The sequence below is a fragment of the Uloborus diversus genome, chromosome 3 (assembly GCF_026930045.1).
Source record: "Uloborus diversus isolate 005 chromosome 3, Udiv.v.3.1, whole genome shotgun sequence".
NCBI lineage: Eukaryota > Metazoa > Arthropoda > Arachnida > Araneae > Uloboridae > Uloborus > Uloborus diversus.
Window position 1 is genome coordinate 169,092,232 of NC_072733.1, and position 20,408 is coordinate 169,112,639.

The 20,408-nt window shown below is 31.7% G+C and overlaps 1 protein-coding gene across 1 annotated transcript in view; it reads left to right on the forward strand.

Moving 5' to 3' along the window:
- Positions 1-20,408, forward strand: part of LOC129219046 (uncharacterized) — a 175,585-nt gene that overhangs the window by 15,048 nt on the left and 140,129 nt on the right. Inside the window, exons 2-3 of the mRNA XM_054853366.1 lie at positions 323-7,065; positions 15,847-15,964. Coding sequence (XP_054709341.1) covers positions 323-7,065; positions 15,847-15,964 — 6,861 coding nt within the window. The remainder of the gene's footprint in view (positions 1-322; positions 7,066-15,846; positions 15,965-20,408) is intronic.

Sequence of the window (20,408 nt, forward strand, 5' to 3'; positions counted from 1 at the left end):
GGGGTCTCTAACTATGATAAAAGCCTATTTAAATTGCCGTAAGTAAGTTTTATGCGCTGTAATTAGAAAAATATATACAGAATCCTACTTCGCGGAAATTCAGATATCGCGGTCAAGTCTGGAACGAATTAACCGCGATAAACGAGGGTTTACTGTATTTCCAATTCTTCCTTCTTCAACTACTCCTTTCTATTCTTTATGTTCTTTTTTATTTTCATTTGTATATTTTGTGAAGTTGTTCTAAATAGGGAAGATTTTTTGTTTCTTTATACTTAATGAATATCCAATGATTAACTATCCTTATTTATTTTCATTTTTTCAGATTGAAAGTTGATGAACATTTAATCGACAAGGAACTCCCTGTTGTTGCTGATCAGCCAGAAGAATCTGACAAAGCTTTGAATATTGCAAGTGAGAATATTTTGCAAAATGCAAAAAATAAAAGTGATCTATTTGTTACAACTATTGTTGATCATCCAAATATAGAAAAGAATCAAGATGAAGAAACACCTTTAAATATTTTTAACAATATAGCTGAAGATAGCAACGATTTAATTACTGAAAAAATTATTGGGTATTCAAAACATAGTCCAGTTGGGACTAAGCCAAGCATTAATATGAGGCATCTTATCAATATAAAGACTATAAAGGCATCTCCAAAGGTTGTTGAATTAGAGAAATCTGTTTTGAAAGTTAGTGAAACTGATAATAATGTTATGAATGAGGTCATACAGATTGCTTCTGAAGAGAACAATAAAGTGCCAGCAAATATTATTGAGCAAGGATCTGATCAAGCTCTAAATGACTCTCAAAATGAGAACATTTTTGGTGTTTTGAAAAGTACTACTAAAAGCAATAAGATATCTACTAAAGCTTGTGATCCTGACAAACCTGGTCAAGGCTTCATTGTTAACCACAATGAGATTGGTTTGAAAGATACCAGCAATAACCCACAAGTTGACCAAGTTCATTCAACAGCCAGATCTAGTGAGCTCTGTAAATGTGGGGGGAACATCTTCAAAACTGATGTTATTTCATTTAAAGTATCTAATCAAGGTATTGAAAGAGTGGTGTGTGATAAAACCAAAACCAAAAGTCTTCCTTCTTACACTACTATTTCTTCTTGCAGTTGCCCTGTTGTTCCAGGAGCAGAAAATGTCCATATTAATAGAGAAGATAAAGAAACAGAAGAACTGGGCAGGTCTGATAAAAGTGAAAATAAAAAAGATGAAGTAGGGATCAGAATTAAAAAAAAAGTTGATTACTTTATTAATGAAGTTGAATCATCAATCAAAAATGTGACACTAAAGCAAAATGAAAAAGAAGTCAAAGTTATTAGAACTGGTTCATATCAGTTAGAAACTACCCCTAGGAGAGAAGCAATGAAATCTGTTTGTAAGGAAAATAGTGAAGAAAGAAAACATTTCAAGAAGATGGTAATAAAAAGTAAAAGTAAAATCATTCCTGGTTTTAAAATAACAGTTTCTGAGGATGGGAAGCCATGTATTGAAAGGTTTGTACTTGAGCTACCGAACCAGGAACAAGGAAGTGTTAAAACAGATAAGGAGCATTTTCGAAAATTTTCTGGTTGTGAAGAAGTAGCTTGCTTGGGAAAAGGAATTCAAATCATGAAACTAAAGAACCTAAATCAGAAAATATTTTCTAACCTAACTGAAATCTGCAATGAGAGTGCAAAAAACACTTCTGAGTCATGTTCTGCTGGTACTGACAATCGTAAAAATGTATTCAGCAAACGAAATGACATAGATGCAGAAGTCACTACGTTGATGAGCTCTTTGCTTTTTCATGCTACAAAAAATTGTCCTGCTGGTACTGACAGTCGTAAAAAAGTGTTCTGCGAAGATGAAAAAATAGATACAGACATCACTAAGTTGATGAACTTTTTGCTTTCTCAGTACATAAGTGGTAAAAAACTAGACACAACTTTTGCTGCTGACAAAGCTATAATAACAGAAATAGAATCTGATGAAAAAAGGCAGGAGATTAATACAATTTCACAGACTGATAACATGAATAATGTTGACTGTAACAGAAATGAAAAACAAATGAACAAAGAAACCAGTAATGATATTACTTCTACAAACTCGGTTAATTTTGAATTTGTAAAAGACAAGAAAAATCATATCCATGAAACATCAGATTTAAACACAGCTATAGTAAAAGAAAAAGATTTAGAAATAGAATCTGATGAAAAAGAGCAGGAGATTAATACAATTTCACAGACTGATAACATGAATAATGTTGACTGTAACAGAAATAGAAAACAATTGAACAAAGAAACCAGTAATGATATTTCTTCTACAAACTCTGTTAATTTTGAATTTGTAAAAGACAAGAAAAATCATATCCATGAAACATCAGATTTAAACACAGCTATAGTAAAAGAAAAAGATTTAGAAATAGAATCTGATGAAAAAGAGCAGGAGATTAATACAATTTCACAGACTGATAACATGAATAATGTTGACTGTAAGAAAAATGAAAAACAAATGAACAAAGAAACCAGTAATGATATTACTTCTACAAACTCAGTTAATTTTGAATTTGTAAAAGACAAGAAAAATCATATCCATGAACCATCAGATTTAAACACAGCTCTAGTAAAAGAAAAAGATTTAGAAATAGAATCTGATGAGAAAGAGCAGGAGATTAATACAATTTCGCAGACTGATAACATGAATAATGTTGACTGTAACAGAAATGAAAAACAATTGAACAAAGAAATCAGTAATGATATTTCTTCTACAAACTTGGTTAATTTTGAATTTGTAAAAGACAAGAAAAATCATATCCATGAAACATCAGATTTAAACACAGCTATAGTAAAAGAAAAAGATTTAGAAATAGAATCTGATGAAAAAGAGCAGGAGATTAATACAATTTCACAGACTGATAACATGAATAATGTTGACTGTAACAAAAATGAACAACAAATAAACAAAGAAACCAGTAATGATATTACTTCTACAAACTTGGTTAATTTTGAATTTGTAACAGACAAGAAAAATCATATCCATGAAACATCAGATTTAAACACAGCTATAGTAAAAGAAAAAGATTTAGAAATAGATTCTGATGAAAAAGAGCAGGAGATTAATACAATTTCTCAGACTGATAACATGAATAATGTTGACTGTAACAAAAATGAAAAACAAATGAACAAAGAAACCAGTAATGATATTTCTTCCACAAACTCTGTTAATTTTGAATTTGTAAAAGACAAGAAAAATCATATCCATGAAACATCAGATTTAAACACAGCAATTCTTAAAGTATGCGAAAAAAAGGGGAATGATGAAAGTTCAGATATTGAGTGCACTATGTTGGAAGTTGAAGAAAGCAATAAGCCCAATCTTTCCAGTCCAAATCCAACGTCAAAAAGTTTGGGAGAAGAACCCGAGCAGAAAGCTCTTTCAGATAAACAGGATGGTTTGATAAAACTAAAAGAGAAATCATCGAGTGACACAATGGAGTATGAAAAACAAGAGAGCAGTAAATCCTTCAATGTTTGTTCAGATGTCAAAAAATTGTCAATTTTCAAACATCAGGAGCTTGAAGAAAGTGAGGAGAAAAATTCTGATGCAACATCTTCTGCTGTTGAAATATCCTCTGATAGTGAAATTGAATGCATATATGATGAGCTTCAAAATAACAAGGAGTCTTGTACTAATGACAAACCTTGTTTTGATAGTATGGAAACTCATAAATTTCTGAATAACGTTTGCACAAGCAAAATGGGGGATGAACTGCAACTGAATGAAATGCCAGAAAGTTTGAAAGTTAACTATGGTAACAATTTTTCGGATGAATTAAAGTTCTGGAACGAAAATATTGTAAGAGAGACTGTATCTGTTCAGCATGAACCAGAAAAAAATGTTTCAAATAATGAAGGAAAACATGAAAATGATCAACAGGTCTTATTTGGCATCACTAATCTGTGCTCCTCTAATGATGGAGAAAGCAAAAGTAATGAAGAAAAACTTGCACAAGTCCAACAAATTACCACTGAAAAACATCTGTCTTCTTCGACTGAGAGGATTATGTCACTTCAAACAAAAGAAATCGAATGCATAACTTTAGATGATGATCCAGAAAATGGTGAATTTAATGATAATAGCGAAAGTTTAGCTGACGTTAATAAAGCAGTAACAAACATTTGCAACCTTGATAAAGAAAAGCTTAGAGATATGGAAAATTATAAGTATAATTCTTCCGAGGGAGTTCAAATCCCTAATAAAAAGGTTCCTTGTTATGATGAAGAGTTCTTTCATGGTACTCAAACCAAAGAGAAAAATAAAATTAACAATGCTCATACTGAATTTGATAATCATGTAATGCATAACACTGCAGATTTTAAAGTGGATGAATATTCTCTTGTAGAGAACAGCAAAATGACATTTATAGAGTCTAATGAAGTAAACAGAAAAAGTGAAAAATCTTCAGATAAAATAAATGTTCTGGAAAAACTTGGTACAGTGTGTATCACTTTGGATGATGCCGATGAACCTGATTCTAATAGTGAAATCCATTGCATAATTAATAAAAGTGTGGACAATGAACTCAATGCTTCACATAATCTTGGAAGAATTACACAATACAGTAAAACTGATCCCAGAAACCAAATTCACCTAAATGTTTGTCACTCTAAATCTTCTGATGAGACTGAAACCAGTAATACCGATATAATAGCAGATTTTATTGCTTCACAAGATGTGAAGGGAAGAAAAGAACTTGACCTTTCTGACATGAAGCTTAACAATGAAGAGCCCACAGAAAGTCATACTCTGAATATGAAAAGCTTGGAAAATATTATCATTGATGAGCAGCAAAATTTTTCAAATAAGAAAAGGCTTAGTTCTGAGAAAGAAAACATAGTGGGTATGATTGTCCAAGTAAGCAATGATGTATCTAAAGAAGATTGTAGTTTGAATGAAAGGTTAACTGAAAATGTTCTCCATAGTAAAGAAAATAACTTTAAAGACGTTCAGACAATAAAAGAAATGGTAGAAGAAATACAAGCAACGGTAGAACAGGAAATAATTGAACAAGAAAGAAAGAGTGAGTATAATGGTAATGTGAATGCAGATTCAAAATCTATAGACAAAAATCTAAATGATGATTGCATTGAAAGTACTTGTAACTACATAATCTCTTATGTAACAAACAAAGTCAATCTTGAGGTAAACAACAGTAAGGAGATGAAGAATGTAAAAACGAATGTTTGTGTGAGTAATCTTAAAGAAATTGCCTTGGAATCTTCTATCCAAGAGCCTAGTAAAGAAAGTGCACAACATTGCATGTGGAAAAATATGGGTTGTAAAATAAGTGGAACGACAGAGGAACAGCAGAAAGTGCTTGATGTTGAACATGTGAAAACAGTTCATAATCAAGACTCATTATTAATTAACTGTAAGAACATGAAACAAGCATGTATCCAGATAAAAAAACTGACTAATAAAGATATTGCTGCTTATCCGTGTGCTGCTGAGCATCTTGCAGAGGTTATAGATGAAGTGTCTCAAAACAATAATGAAGAAAACAAGAGCTCAATCAGCTCCATAAGTGAAAATCAAAGATGTTTACGTGTAAGAAAATCAGAGACAAAAGTTGTGAAAAGGGATAAAAAGAACAAATGTTCAAAGAAAACCAGTTTCAGAACAAAATTTTTGAACACTGTAGAAACTGACTTACACAGCACTGAAACTGTTCTAAAAGGTGGGGATGACATTATTCATCAATGCAACGTAACCATAGAAGAATCATGTGAGACTATTCCTGATGCAAATGAAGAGCCTGAAAACATTATAAAGCATCTTGAAGAATCGCCCAATAAATCTAATAATCTGCTCTCTGAGGAAAATCTAGAAGAATCACCTAGTAAATCTAGGAATCTACATACAAAACGGCAAAATACTTTCATTGATGGTCACACACCTGATCAAACTAAAAGTCTTGTAAGCAAATCAAGGGAAATCACACAAATAATTAACTCTGAAATAGGAGAAAGAAAAAAAAATACAGAACAGAGAATCAAAAAATCTAAAAAGGGCAATAAAAATATCCATAGCTTTGTGGAGAGAAAAGCTACTACTTCAAAAAAAAGAACTTTAAGTGTTGATGAAAGTAAGAACAGTGTCAAAAATGTTGCTCATTCTGAGGGAAGTTCTCCCATAGGTAAGAAGAGAGCTATTTCATTATCTGATGGAAAAGATAAAATGGATATAATAAACATCTGTAAGAAAAAGCTGAAAACATCTTTCAGTTCAACTGATACTTTTCAAGAAAATAAAGCATCTGCTGCTGTATGCAAAGTTCCTGTTAAACGCAAAAAGCATGGTAAAGATAGTCAGCGTTTTGCCTTGCTTGAAGCTGAACCTGCATTATTTAGTCAGCCTGATATTATGGTGAAGGTTGACAGTTCTCGAAATAAAGAAAAAAAGCCAAAAACTGATTTAATTGTCAACGTTCCTACTTCATCATCAGAAAAGAGGAAGTTTACAAAAAATCAGAATTCTTTACCTGATTTAATTTCATTTAGCAATTTGAAGAAATATGTAAACAATGAATCAAAAACATTTAAGGATAATGTGGACTCGGAAAATTCTAACAAAACCCCCCGTATAGATCAAATTCATGTAGATGGGAAGTCTGATCATGTGTGTCATGAGCATTCTTCTTTAAAAGCCTGCTACATACTTGCAAAAGAGGACGAAAAATATCTTGGAAAAGAAAAAAATTGTGTAAGTCCTATTACTGATTCTCCATCAGCTTTAAAAAATCAAATACTGTTGCTTTCTGAAGATGAAACTGAAAATGCAACTGAAAGCATCATGGAAAGCCCTAATTCTGCTTTTGATATTTCTAAGTCTAATTTAAAGTTCAGTGACCTGAATATGGAGAGTAATATTGAAGCTTTTTCATCAGCACCTTCCACCATTGAAGAAAATCAGTCACAAGGAAGAAAGTCAATACGTCTACTTAAAAAAAAAAATCAGAGTTTCTGTGCATCTGAAAATACTGAGAAGAAGGTGCTTACAAAGAAAGGTAATTACATTTTTAAAAATATTTTTAGACAAATAATTTTATTAGTAAGCTCTTTGCATGTTCAAGAGCTTTGTATTCTGGGGCAGTCTATCCAGATTCATGTAATAGCTGCGCTCAAACACTTCTATTTCTCTTGATACTCCTACCTCTTACAACAACCATTTATAAAATGTTTGAAACACTTTTTATTTTTTCTCTATCTTCGATTTTATTGTGGTCATCAAAAGTTATTCCCTCAGTCATAAGTGGGATTACCTGGATTTAACGCTTTGGCCCAAATCTATTTGAATTACATTTATAGATTCTAATATTACATTTTGGCATTAAGGTACATGATGGTCTTATATGAGGATTAATTTATCAAAAGCTAAGATATCCATTTTCCAAAAATGTTCAGGAGGAGAAAAAAATAAGTTAGACTAACTGCAAACGACCAATTTTTCCGTTTTTTATGATCATTTGAAATTTTGGACCCTTACCTTTAATGCCGCCTATCTTTTTCGGAAGACGTTTCGACCCTTATTTTTGCCATTACATTGTTTGTCCTGATATGTACTACCATCCCTTAAAGTTTTCCTCAAGAGTTCAGAAACACCCTGTATACATTTAAATAAAATGTCAAGTTCAAAAATTATTAGCAAACACATTTTCAAATCAACATTTGCAAATGAATAATAAAAAAAGAATATATTTAAAATGAAAAATTTAACTCAATTGAAAAAATTCATAGTTTGAGTACCATGTGGGAGGCACATGTACAGAGCAAAAATTGCTCTTAAATGCATAATTAGTATAATTGTCGACCCTACTGTTTATGTTTTTCAGCTTGATAACTTCCTAAAATGTACCTTAATTTTTAAAAAAAATATATATAGAAAAAAGATCAATTTTTTGAAAAAAATTAAATTTTAGGCCTGCTGCTGGACACCTAAATATTTTTTGATTTTGATAAATTTTTTTGAGGTACATGTGGCTCTATAAGGACAACATTTTATAAGCACGATTGGTTTAAACCAAGTGGTAAAAAAAAAAAGTTTTTTTTTTTTAATTTTTTTTTTTTTTAAATACTTCTTTGTGTTCCGCCAAATGTTTTCTTAAATTTCACATATTATTGCAAAGAATGAAATTTAATTGAAGCTTTATAGATAAATTACAAATTTAATAAATTTAGAAACTTATTTTTTAAGGTAATGCAAGTTTGCTGAATAGGTTTTCTTTTGTTTTTTTAAATCAATGCTTTCCTATAGGTACATAATAGGTATAGGTTCCAGCTACCCTATTTACATAAATATACAAGGCAGACCAACTAAGATTCTTTTAAAAATTAGATGGAGAAAAAATTCAAATAGCTCTTTTTTTATTTATTCAATTATCATTATTTTTTAGTCTTTTACATTTCAAAATAGCCCAAATTGCATATTTCAACCAAAATTTCATTTACTACCTAATTTGCTTGATTACTTAAGATTTATTGAGATAGATAATGTACCATTGAAGCGATGCATAGTGTATAAAAATTTTAACGGTAGAATATGTAAATGCCAAGAGAAAAAAAAATAACTAAAGAAGTCTAAGAACACTTAGAGTTGGCTTAAAATTGTGCTTATACCTGCACACTTTTTGCATAGGCATAAAATTGTGCTTATACCTGCACACTTTTTGCATCCTCAATAGATGATGTAGTCAGCAAGAAAATACAAAATTATGCAAACAGAAAATATCCATGTAACTTAGTGCTTTTATTTTAAAAAAAAAAGCAAAATTTTCACTTTTCAAAGAACCCAGGGCCACGCCAAGCCTGATCGGCGCCGTCATGCAACTGTCTTTTGAGCGCCTTCATGCAGTGGTGTTCGGGGAAAATATGGTTAACACCTGGAGTGAGATTTTGTAGACAAATACAATGGGGGAAAAAATACATTAGGCATTTAATTTACTTTAAAAAAAAAAAAAATGTAAAAAATTTGTGCTTGTTAAAAATTACACTTAAATATATTTATTGAAACATAGGTTTATATATATTTTTAAATAGCATTGAAAGCAAAATTTATACAGATGTATATTACCCCCCCCCCCAACCCCCATGTTTTTTTTTTTTGCATAATATGTTCCACGAATTCAAAGATATTTTCAGATATTTATATAATTATAATTGCAAAGAATTTTGAAAAGAAAGCTAAAACGAATCAGAGAAAAAAACGTAAATAAAAAGTAAACAAACCCCTCCTGCTCAAGAGAAAATTATGTTAATATTGGAAAGTTATCTTCTCTCAGGAAAGAAATTTCCACTAGCTTTAAATTAAAAAAATAATAGAAATACATACAATACGAAAGAAACACACACACACAAGGGTTTTTCCAAAAATGACATGCAACAGGCTGAATTTTTTTTAAAGATTTAATAGTTTCAGGCAATTAAATTAGAGGAGGTGTATCACGCATTGTTAACAGTACCACTGACCTGTGTGAATTCAGAAAGAGTAGTTTCAACTGTAGGAAAGTTGAGCACTAAAATGAGTTCCAGGCTTAGAGACAATTCTATAGATGCATTATGTATTTTACTTACATTGATTTTTTATTATGACATTTGTTCCTTCATTTTATATTTGTTCGCAATACGTTTTCAAAATAATACAATTTTTTTACAAAATTACGAAATGTGACAGCGAAACAATACGTTTTTAAGCAATATTTGAGAAATTTCAAATACCGCTATTAATTCCGGTATCACGTTTCAAAAATACCGAAAACTGGTATTGAATTTTTGGTCTGGTATTGCAATCCCTAAAGCTAATCAAATGACCTTTTAATTTTCTACTACGGGCAACGTCGTGCGGGAACCGCTAGTACTAAATAAACTTATTGACACTATTGGCCAAGAGCTACGAAACAGTGACGCAACTGGAAATTAGTTTTAGGGGAGGGGGACGACACTTATTTTTTGTTTCCATATAAGCTTAGCTTCAATTCTTCATCAGTCAAAACAAGAAATTTTATTCGATCTTTGGAGCTGTAAGAGGGAGAAAAAGTTACGGAAATCTCTCCAATATTTTTCGACATTGATGTCTTAAAAACACGATTATAGACTATTCTTGCTGCCGAAGGGAATCACTTAGGGAGTTTCTGTTCGATTAAGTGTCCCCTCAATGTTTCGAAATTTAAAGTCCTCAAAATGAAGATTTTAGATGTTCATAATGGTATTAAGAAGGAAAGATCAGAGGTTCTCCGTCTTAATTTTTTCGAAGTTGTTATTTTAAAAGCTCATTTTTCGTCTTTCTTAAGTGATATAGCAGGTTTTGGGACACCCCTACACGAATATTTTTTGAAATTAAAGACTTAAAAATGCAGTTGTTGACCATTTTCTAGTAACGTTACGGTCTCGGCAGAAATAGAAGCTCCAAAAACACAATCTAAGACTAATCTAGACAATGTTGTTCAAACACAAATGTTTGGTGGATCTCTTCAAATTGAGGATGATCTGCAATGATTTTTTGGGGGAGGCTTCCAAGTCTTGGCATTTTGAAAATATTTTCGTCTCGATATGGAACAAAAAGGGTAAAAAAAAGGGGGGGGGGGAATAAAAGAAAGAGAAATGTGGTTGGATAGTAATTAGCTGACAAATAATCTGCAACATGGAAATTTTTAATCCAAAAAATTATTTTTAGAAGATCTAAAATTTCCCCCCGACATTTTATAAGCTGAAGTGTGAAGATCTTAACACCAAAAATGAAATGTATCTACATTTTCATTAAAAATATCATAAAACATTTTACATGAAAATACAGGAAGTTAAAATCTACATTAATTGACTAATACTACACTTGAAAAGTTGTAATATGCATTTAAATCATTTTCGAGTATCACCTTCGGTTTCGGCGCAAAACGCATTTCTACCCTTTATTGACAGTGCGGACTTAAAATACATCTTAAACCGTTAAAATAAAAAAAAAAACTATTAGTACATACCAAATATGTAGCTCAAGATGCTGGTGGTACTCTCTACATTTTTTATTTAAGAAAAAAAAATCTAATTTGAAGAATAGATTTAAGACATAATAAACGAATGAAAAATTTGCTTCTGGTTTTGCGAATGTCTGAAAATTGGAAAATGGCAAATATTAAACTTTGAAATACAGTGTACATTTTTATTTCATAGCTCAAAGTTATTTCAAGTTCAGTAACCAAAATGAGGAACAGAAAATTTGTTGCGCCGCTCCGGCTCATATGCTCACCCAAAAAAGCATTCACGACTGCACATTAGGAAGAAAAATGCTAATTTATGCATTAGTTAGCATCAAGTGTTTTCAGTGTAAAAGCTTGCGCCTTGGACTAGCATGTTTTGACACAACAAGGCAATAAGTTTTCCTTTAAGATAAGCAGCGAGACAGATTGCTTGTTTCAATGAGCAGTATAATTTCACCCACCATTTATTATTTAATGAAAAGTTCAATTTTATTTTTTTGTGTTGGGCTAAATGCCTTTATTTTTGTTTCTTGAAGGATTTCATTAATATTGTTAAAGAAAAAAAAAAGATTTGTAACTTACCTTTTGCCATTCCGGAAAAACCTTGCACGGGGAATCCCATCCACCTGCCACCGACACTCAAATGTTTAAGTTTGAATCGGAAGTGATTGGGAAAATTAGTGGCACGCTATGATTGGTTGCCGCGATTCGGCAGAAGTCGGCAAACTTCCGACAGCGCACATGTTAATTACGTAAGATAACCTGTTGAGGTGTTAGGTGCTGAATATCGAATAAGATAAGGATTGAGCAACCTGCAAGCTGTGTGTTTCCAGAGTTGGGCTGCTCTTGCAAGTTGCAAATGAGGTAACGTCACATTACTACGAGCACGGTCGGATCTGGCAATAAATATGCGGGCCGATCGTAGCTCACTCTCTCACTCATCCTCTCGCTTGTGCTGTTTGGTGTTTGTGTTCGTCCATATGTTTTGATAACGTTTTGGCTGCCGGCCTCTCTGGTGAGGTCGGGTATTTGGATTGCTTCCTTGTTGATGCCCCCACTTTGGAAGCGCGTGCTGTGGTGATGTTCATCACAATGAAAAGTTATTATTGTTCAAGTTAAGCCAGTTGTTTAGTCTTCAGTGCTAAGGGAAGGAGCGAGTCCGTCTACATGGCTTACCTGGATGTGGTGAATTGGTGTCCGAGGCATGAACTGATTACCGAGCGATTATGACGAATTGCGGTGTTGTCCTTCTGCCTATGCGGAATTCACGGTAATAAGCCGATAGAACTTTTACATCCTGCGTGTTCATCTTGATTCAACTTGGACTTACTGTAAGCCTTTTTTTGACTTAGCATACCTAACATTTTTGAGGACTAAACTATTGTGTTGTAACTATTTTTACTAATGCATGTTTAAATAAATGTTTTCCAATGTTAAAATGATTCATGTTTTATTTTCTTCGGGCAGACCACTTCCTCAAAATTCAGTTGGTAATGAGTTGCCTAATTCTCAGCTTAGCTGTAGGCTACTAACTCAATCAGATCTAAATATATCCAACATTTTGTTTGGAGATTTTTTCCCCTATATGGAACATTTTTGATCAGTAGAGCTTGGCGCCTTTTTGACTCTGACGCCGTTGTGCGCTGCACGTCCTTGCACATATGGACGGCGCAGCCCTGAAAGAACCTTTTTTTTAATCCGAATATAATAAAAAAAGTCTCATATATGAATGGTGGAAGAATCAATTAACATTGATTTTTATGACTCTTCATTGTTAAAATATGTTAAAAGAGTATTTTAATACTGAGGCTTTTAATTAATTATTTTTTCTTTGATAAAAAAATTGTATGTTGTATAATGGTAACTTCGTTACCGGTTTTTAAATTTGATTTAAACAAAAAGTTGCAAACAAAAAATTCTTGGCTTGGGTTTTTTTTAGCAACTTACCGTGATGTGTATAAAAGTCTATGCATCAGTTTTTGAAAAATGTGTATTTTGATAAGCTCACAGACAGAAATGCATCAATTTTTTTTGGAAAACTGTCCTTCCGTTACTGCTGGAATTCACCATATATGTGTGTGTGTATAAAATAATGAACATAAATTTAATACATAATCTAATAATAATGACTATAATTATTATTCTAAAAATTAAAATAAAATAAAAATGTCAATTAAATTTTAAATGTAATAAACAAACATGCCTAATTATCCAAAATAAAAAAAAAAACCTACTTATTTTATAAGTCACAAAAACAAGAGTAAAATGAACAAATCTACAGTCTCTACATAAGTCGGGAAAAGCTAACATGAAAGCCTAGTGGTACCATATGGTCCCGCCAAATTTGAGAACAAAGAGTTTGGTACAAAATAAGACAGATTTTATTTCTAAATGAGGTCTACAGAAAATGCATACAAATGTAAATAAAAATACACATTTCATCAATTTACTTAAAATTTTTAAATATCTATAAAATGTACTTATTTTTTTCGATGAGATATTTTTCCACTTGACTTCTGGACTAAAAGCATGCACGCATGTTTTACTATTCTGTCTGGCTGTCAGTGGCGCTATTTATTAACTAATAATCATAACCTCACGTTTTACCACCAAAAAAAAAACGTATTTTTGAAATTCCAATTGCTGGTACCAAATGGTACCGCTAGGACTTCCTGGGTTAATTTTCTTGTTTATCATAGATAAATCAATGTACAGGAATTTACTCTTGTTTATTTGTAATTAATAATGTCTGAACTATCACAGTAAATTATTTCTTTGATTATTTATACCAAGGCCCATTGAGGTAATTGTATTTTTTATAATAGTTAAAGATTTTCGAACAATATTCTCCTATAGAAATCTCTACCTATGAGGAAATGAAATTACAAGATCTTACTCTTAATTATTTAATTAATTATGAAGAAATTAGGTACAAATATGAATATTAAACATCCTTAACACTTAATTGATAAAATCTTTGATGATTTTCCAAAAATAAAATTGTTTTTCTGACAAATAGTGTTTAAACCAAATAAACCCAGTTTAAACCAAAAAATCCATTTTTTTGGATGTAAAAGAAAAAAAACGTTTTTTTTTAAAAACCAACCTTGCTTTAAAGTAGCCAGGTGCAGCTTTTCATTTTTATAGAGAATCACATTACTTATACTTAAGGTTGTGTGTTGCGATAGGTCGCATGTGCTTAATCCAAAAAGTTACAGTAATAGCCTGCATTAGTTGATCTTCTTCAATAATGTCATGAATGTCAACAATATTGTCTGCAGTCTCCTTTCATTAGGTTCGTTTTCTCCAGCTTCTCTTCCTGCCATGTTTTTAAATCTTTTCTATGTAACTGGTCAAAGTTACATAGAAACTGATCAGCATCTAAAATGGACAATAATCATGTTTCTGTACGAAAAATGTTTGTTTTCGCGATGAAAAATTTTTTTGTTTCTTTATTGCGAATGTCTGTTATTTGTCGCTTTTATTCTGTATTAAAATTAATAAATGTATACAGGTTTTTTAGTTTTGCTCCCTTACAGTTGTTTTAAGCTTTTACATTCCCTTTAAAAAAAAACGAACTCCATTCAACTTGTAATCAACTGTACAAAACATTTGTGAATAGGATATTCAGCTTTTCCCGCACTTTTCAAAGTCCACAGTTTACTGTAATTAAAGCTTTTAATTAACAAATAGATAACATATAACTGTATTGGAATGTGTAAGTATCTATTTCTTTATTGTTTCATTAAAGCAATTAGGCTAAAATCGGGTTGATAAAAAGAAAAGTCGATCCTAAATGAGCCATCAGCAAAAAGGCTGCACTATTGAAAATTTAACTTTTAAACACATAAACGGCATGGAGTTTCTTCCAGAGATTACTGTATATAACAGCGGATACAGCTCACCCTCTTCAGAAAAAAGAAGTCTCCAAAAATATCCAATAAATTTTTCTAACAATTTTTTAAAATGCAGAACAAGACCCAAACTCTGTGCATTGCTGAAACATCACTCCCATGGGATCTAACAGGAGTTACTTGCTTTTTCTCTTAAAACAGCAACCTCAATTTTTTATACACATTTACAGATTTCATTTTTAAAAAAATTTTTCCAACTGTTCCATATTTTTTGCTTTATTTATTTTATTACTTTAGGTTAAATATTTGTGCACATTTTAATTCAATAAACACTGGGATTTTTTTTCATATGCAAATGCTTGTTTCTTACATACTATGAGGAACACAGAGAGAGCACTTTTCTCTTACGCTTCTTTTTGTTACATAAATACGTAGAGCCTGCAGCTTGTGCTTGTGGAATAGGATTTTAGGTAAGGTTAAAAAAAGTTGAGATGAATAAACAGAGACCTAGATATACCTTGAATGACAGATACAGGAATAGATAAAGAAATGTTTATTAAAATTAATATTTACACAGATAATAGTATATCCCTAACTTTATTCAAATGATCCTCGAAGTGCCCAATCTTGATGTTAAAAGGTGAATGGCATAAAAAGATAACTGTGCACCTAGCCCCTTGTTGCTAGTATATGATACATACAGAAATCTCTATAAATGGAAAAGAGCAGGAAGCTTTCCTAAAAAAAAAAGACATTTCTTTTGTTTTGGTCTCTTAGAAAATGAAACCAGACTCTAGATTCAACTTACAAATTTTCCCTTTTTCCCAACATTTATTTTTTAAGCAAGCATTTTTTCTAGTTTTTCTAGAGAAAATATTTCAATCTTGTCAAAGAAATTTTCACTGTTGTCTTTTGCAAGGTTTTTCCTTTTATTTCTTATGTATATTTTTATATTGCTATTTCCTAGAGTCTGAGAATTCACCCAAAGGTGATGGCAATAAAAAGCGAAAAAGAAGAAATTCTGATTCGGAAGAGGAAGATCCAGATAAGTTATGGTGCATTTGTCGTAAGCCACACAATAACAGGTATTTATCAGTTCTTGTTCCGATAATTTATAGAATAATGCTTTATTTCTTATATTTTGAAATTCAAATAAACACAAGGAACTGTTATTTCAATGCAAGAAGATGTGAGTTTATGACGTCCGGCAAAAGCCGAAAATTCTTACAGAATAAGATAATGTAGGCAAATAGAAGCTTGAAACTCAAATGTATACAATTGTCTTTAAGGAAACTTGCTGTGTTGCTTTAAGGATAACATAACTCTTAAAAAAGAATAATAATGGATGTATGTCTGAAAATTATGAGACGTTTTAAAAAGTGATGCATTAAAAAGTTAATGTTAGTGTTTTATTGAAAGTAATATTGATTGGCTACCAATATTATTGAAAAAAAAAAAAAAATCTACTGCTCATGAAAAGTGGTATGAGATGCAGAAATTAGTTAGAGTTCATGGATTTGTATTTAATTTTTTTTCTGAGTCTTACCTTTGGTTTCCTTTTTTTTTAAACACTTTTCCCCTACAATTTAATTTTTATTTTCTGTTTTTTTTTTTTTTTTTTTTTTTACATTAAATTCTGCTGTATTCACTCACCTAATTATTTCCCAACCCCTCCCCCCCATCTTTTTTTTTTGGGTGGGGGAGAAGGAATGGAGAGAATTAACTTCAATATTTGTATCATTCAGTGCTGCATTTGAGCATCCACTATGTTCTAGTTCACAACTGATTAATCCTGTTTTTCAAATTTGTTTCATATTAAACAAGGTAAAAAAATAATTCAGACTTAAAAATAAAAATTGAAGATACGAGGAGTAACACTGCAAATAAGACTTCTCCAATCATTATTTTGATATTGCTTGACATGTGTACATAACTCAATCAACTTGGTGGTCTTTTATTGCAAGTTACCAGTATACTAGTATTATCAATCTTTTTTTTTTTTACCTGGATATATTTGGAAATTTACGTTGTAGAAATTTTGTTACCATTCAATTCTCCAATTTGTTTTTTCTATATTTGTATAGCTGCATATTGGGATACTGGGGAGGAGAGATGTGCTTGAATTTTAAATAAATTTTAAAATTAAAAAAAAAACAGATAATTTTCTCTTGATTGGAATTTACTTTTAAAACATAATGCCTTCAAAACAATTTAAAGGTGTAATTTTGATATTGTTCTTATATCAGCTAAGAAGTTTTATTTCATTCAGAAAATTAGTTTTGTTTCTAAAGAGGTCACTTAAAAGTACTTGTTTTAGTTTGCAACCTATGGTTGGTGGAAGAGATGTGCAGCTAAGGTTAGGAAAATCAGTATTTGTACACATGAAAGTGCCATGAAATACTGAATTAGTATCCTCTTTAATCTTGTCAAACTTCGAAAAAATACTGGAGAGCACTTAAACGGTAGTAAAATTTTTAAAAATATGGAAGGGAACTACCATATCAATAAGTTTTAGTATTCTTTATTTATCATTCCATCTCATTAATGATAATAATAATTAAAAAAAACAGTCCCACTGAATACAGTCGGCTCCCAATTATCCGTTTTATCGTTTATTCAAGGTCTTTCTCACCTTTTTTTGTGGCAATGATTTACTGAATGTGGAAAAACGCACCCAGTTTAACATAACAAGTTAACCTATCTATTTTCAGACATTCCAATTTTTTTGCTTCCCACTTCCTCCCAATGACATTAAACCTTCCAAGGTCACAAAAACCTAAATTGGTTTAAACCTGATTTTTATATCTTCACTCTTTACGCTTGCATATGAGTCAGGTATATGAGTCTTCACTTGCATTACCATGAAAATACCTCATGTACCGAATAATTTATTGCTGCTTAGTAACTACAATCAGAAGTGAAATGATAGGTTGTTTTAGGGATCAAACACACAGCACCCTTGGTTTTTGAACCATCTTCCCTATCCTAGGAGGAAATTTTATGTACAAATAAGGATTTTTATGACCCCTTCCTCTCTTCTTTTCTTTAGTCAAGTAAATTCTGGCTGCACTAGTGGCTACAGTGTTCATTCATTTTACAGCTTTTTTTTTTATAAATCAATCAGGTTTATCTCTCCACTAAACCACATATTGCAAAAGGTATTAAAATTTGCATGAATATTTTTCCAGGCATATAATAATGTATATCAAATTTAATATTACAAAATAATGTTTAATAAACAAGGGAGTTATTGAAGATCCAAATTATCTGACCAAATACACTTACATGTCTACTATACATAGCATGTTAGGGTCATTATACAAAAACGTAGGTTTTTGATGTTGGAATTCATGAAAAAAAAATCTTCAATTTTTTTAAAAGTTACTTTATATTGTTCCTTTTAGGCACCTTTTTACTCTCACATAGTTAGTCATATTCTTTATTGGTTATTTTGTAACTTTCTTTTGTAGTTAAAATTTTGGATGTGAACGGAGGGTAATGGATAGAGTAAATATATATTTTAAACGTTATTTTAAAACTTTTCATTTAAATAAACATTGTATCTTTTATGAGGAACACGATTTGCGAAACTGATTAAAATGTACACATCTTTCTTAAAACGGATTTTGATCATTGTGTTGATTTAGGGTTAAAGCAACATGTTATTTAGAATTTACTTTAAAAAAGTGATTCAATTTTAACTATAAAAATTTTTTGTACACAAACAATTCTTTCCTTTTTAACTCAAGAATGGAGGATACACAAAGTTAAGGACCTATTTGACTTCAAAGAGAATAATGCTGAAATTCTTTCACACTAAGTTCTTTAGTTTCACGAAGAAGACCCAGAGTTGAAAAGGGCTAACTTGTGATTCTAAACCTGTGTAATGAGCTGCCAGTACTGCTGTCTATAGGAAATTCTATTACTTAATTAAATCCTGAACTGAGGATACAAGAAATACTGTGACAGTGATTCAAAAGATTATGAATGCTGTTTAATGCAGACTCAAATTCCAATGATGAATTACTTTATCAGGACTGCATTAATCAATGCGGGGTGCTAGAATCCAATAAGATCACCTTTTCTTCATAAAAAGTCATTTATTTCGCTAAAACTACAAGAAAACTACAGAGCCAAAAATATCTATGCAGTACAGCTCCTTTTTCGAACTCCAACCTAATTTCAATTTAATTTTACAGTGTTCTGACGATTTCTTGTGCATCACAATTATCATTCACTGGGCACTTTCTTCACTTCTGTTCCCAACATACCTCCCCCTTTTGAGACTCTGAGAGGAGTCTCAAACAGGTAACACTCATTATTCAAAAGACCCAGTCTTTTTGTGTGTGAAGGTGTGTGAAAGACCCCAGTCTTTCACACACCTTCCACATCTGGTATATTTTCCCAAAACAATATCAGGATAACTCTTTTTAACAACAGAAGTCTTCTGAACAAATTCCTTAGGATTTGACTCCATCTCACACATGCCTTTGTCGGCAATTGCAGCCGCCTCATCATCAGTGTGTATCTCCAATGGGTTAACACGTTGCACTGGACGAACAAAAATCCCATTTTTAGTTTTGAGCCTTACAGCCTGAACCCATTTATCTCACCCAGGAATCAATTCAACAATTCTCGCCAAAGGCCAAAACACACGTTTTTTATTATCGTCGCCCATTAAAACAATTTCGCCAACTCTTGGTTCTCGGGTTGGCTTCTCATTGTGTTTTTGAATTAATTGGCCTAAATATTCTTTTCTGAAATGCTGTCTTAAATCATTGAACAGCTTATACCTTATTCTCTTTCTTAGACTTTGCCAATCCACATGATCAATATCTGTAACATCAAAACTACGTTTTTCAATAAGGAACATTGCAGGTGTGAGAGGAATCAACTCCTGAGGGTTTTCCGACACATATGTTACAGGCCTTGAATTAAAGACTAATTCACAATCACATATCAATGCATTCAGCTCATCATAATTCAATACTGACTTTTCAAGAGTTCGTTTTAGTAAGTCTTTATCAACACGAACCAACTTTGGAGGCAAAAGCGGTGCGTCCTGATTCAGATCAATAGTGGTAATTTTTAATATTTTTCTTTCCGCATCTACTTCTTTTGGTCCCCAATCTACTTCACTTAATAGCCAGTTTTTTGGCGCCAACTTCAGCCTGCTCGGTCCTTCCCACCACTTGAAGTCAAAGAATTGTCTAGGGCTGCATTCTTGCGTCAATTCATCAGCTATATTCATTGTTTCAAAAATATGTTTCCACAACTCAGGCTGAGTCAATTTCCATTTTTCTTGCAAAAGTCTAGCACCTATGCAGCAAGCGATAACCTCTAACTGAGGAATACTCAGTGATTTTAGTGGATCTATTCTACATTTAGCCCTAACAAGATATATTTTAACTTCATTTTCCACTACTGATCGAACGTAGACGCACGCCACATAAGCTCCTTTAGAAGCATCCACAAATACATACAGTTCTGTTGTAGAATTGGTTGTTATGTAGCATGTCAAAGTTACGT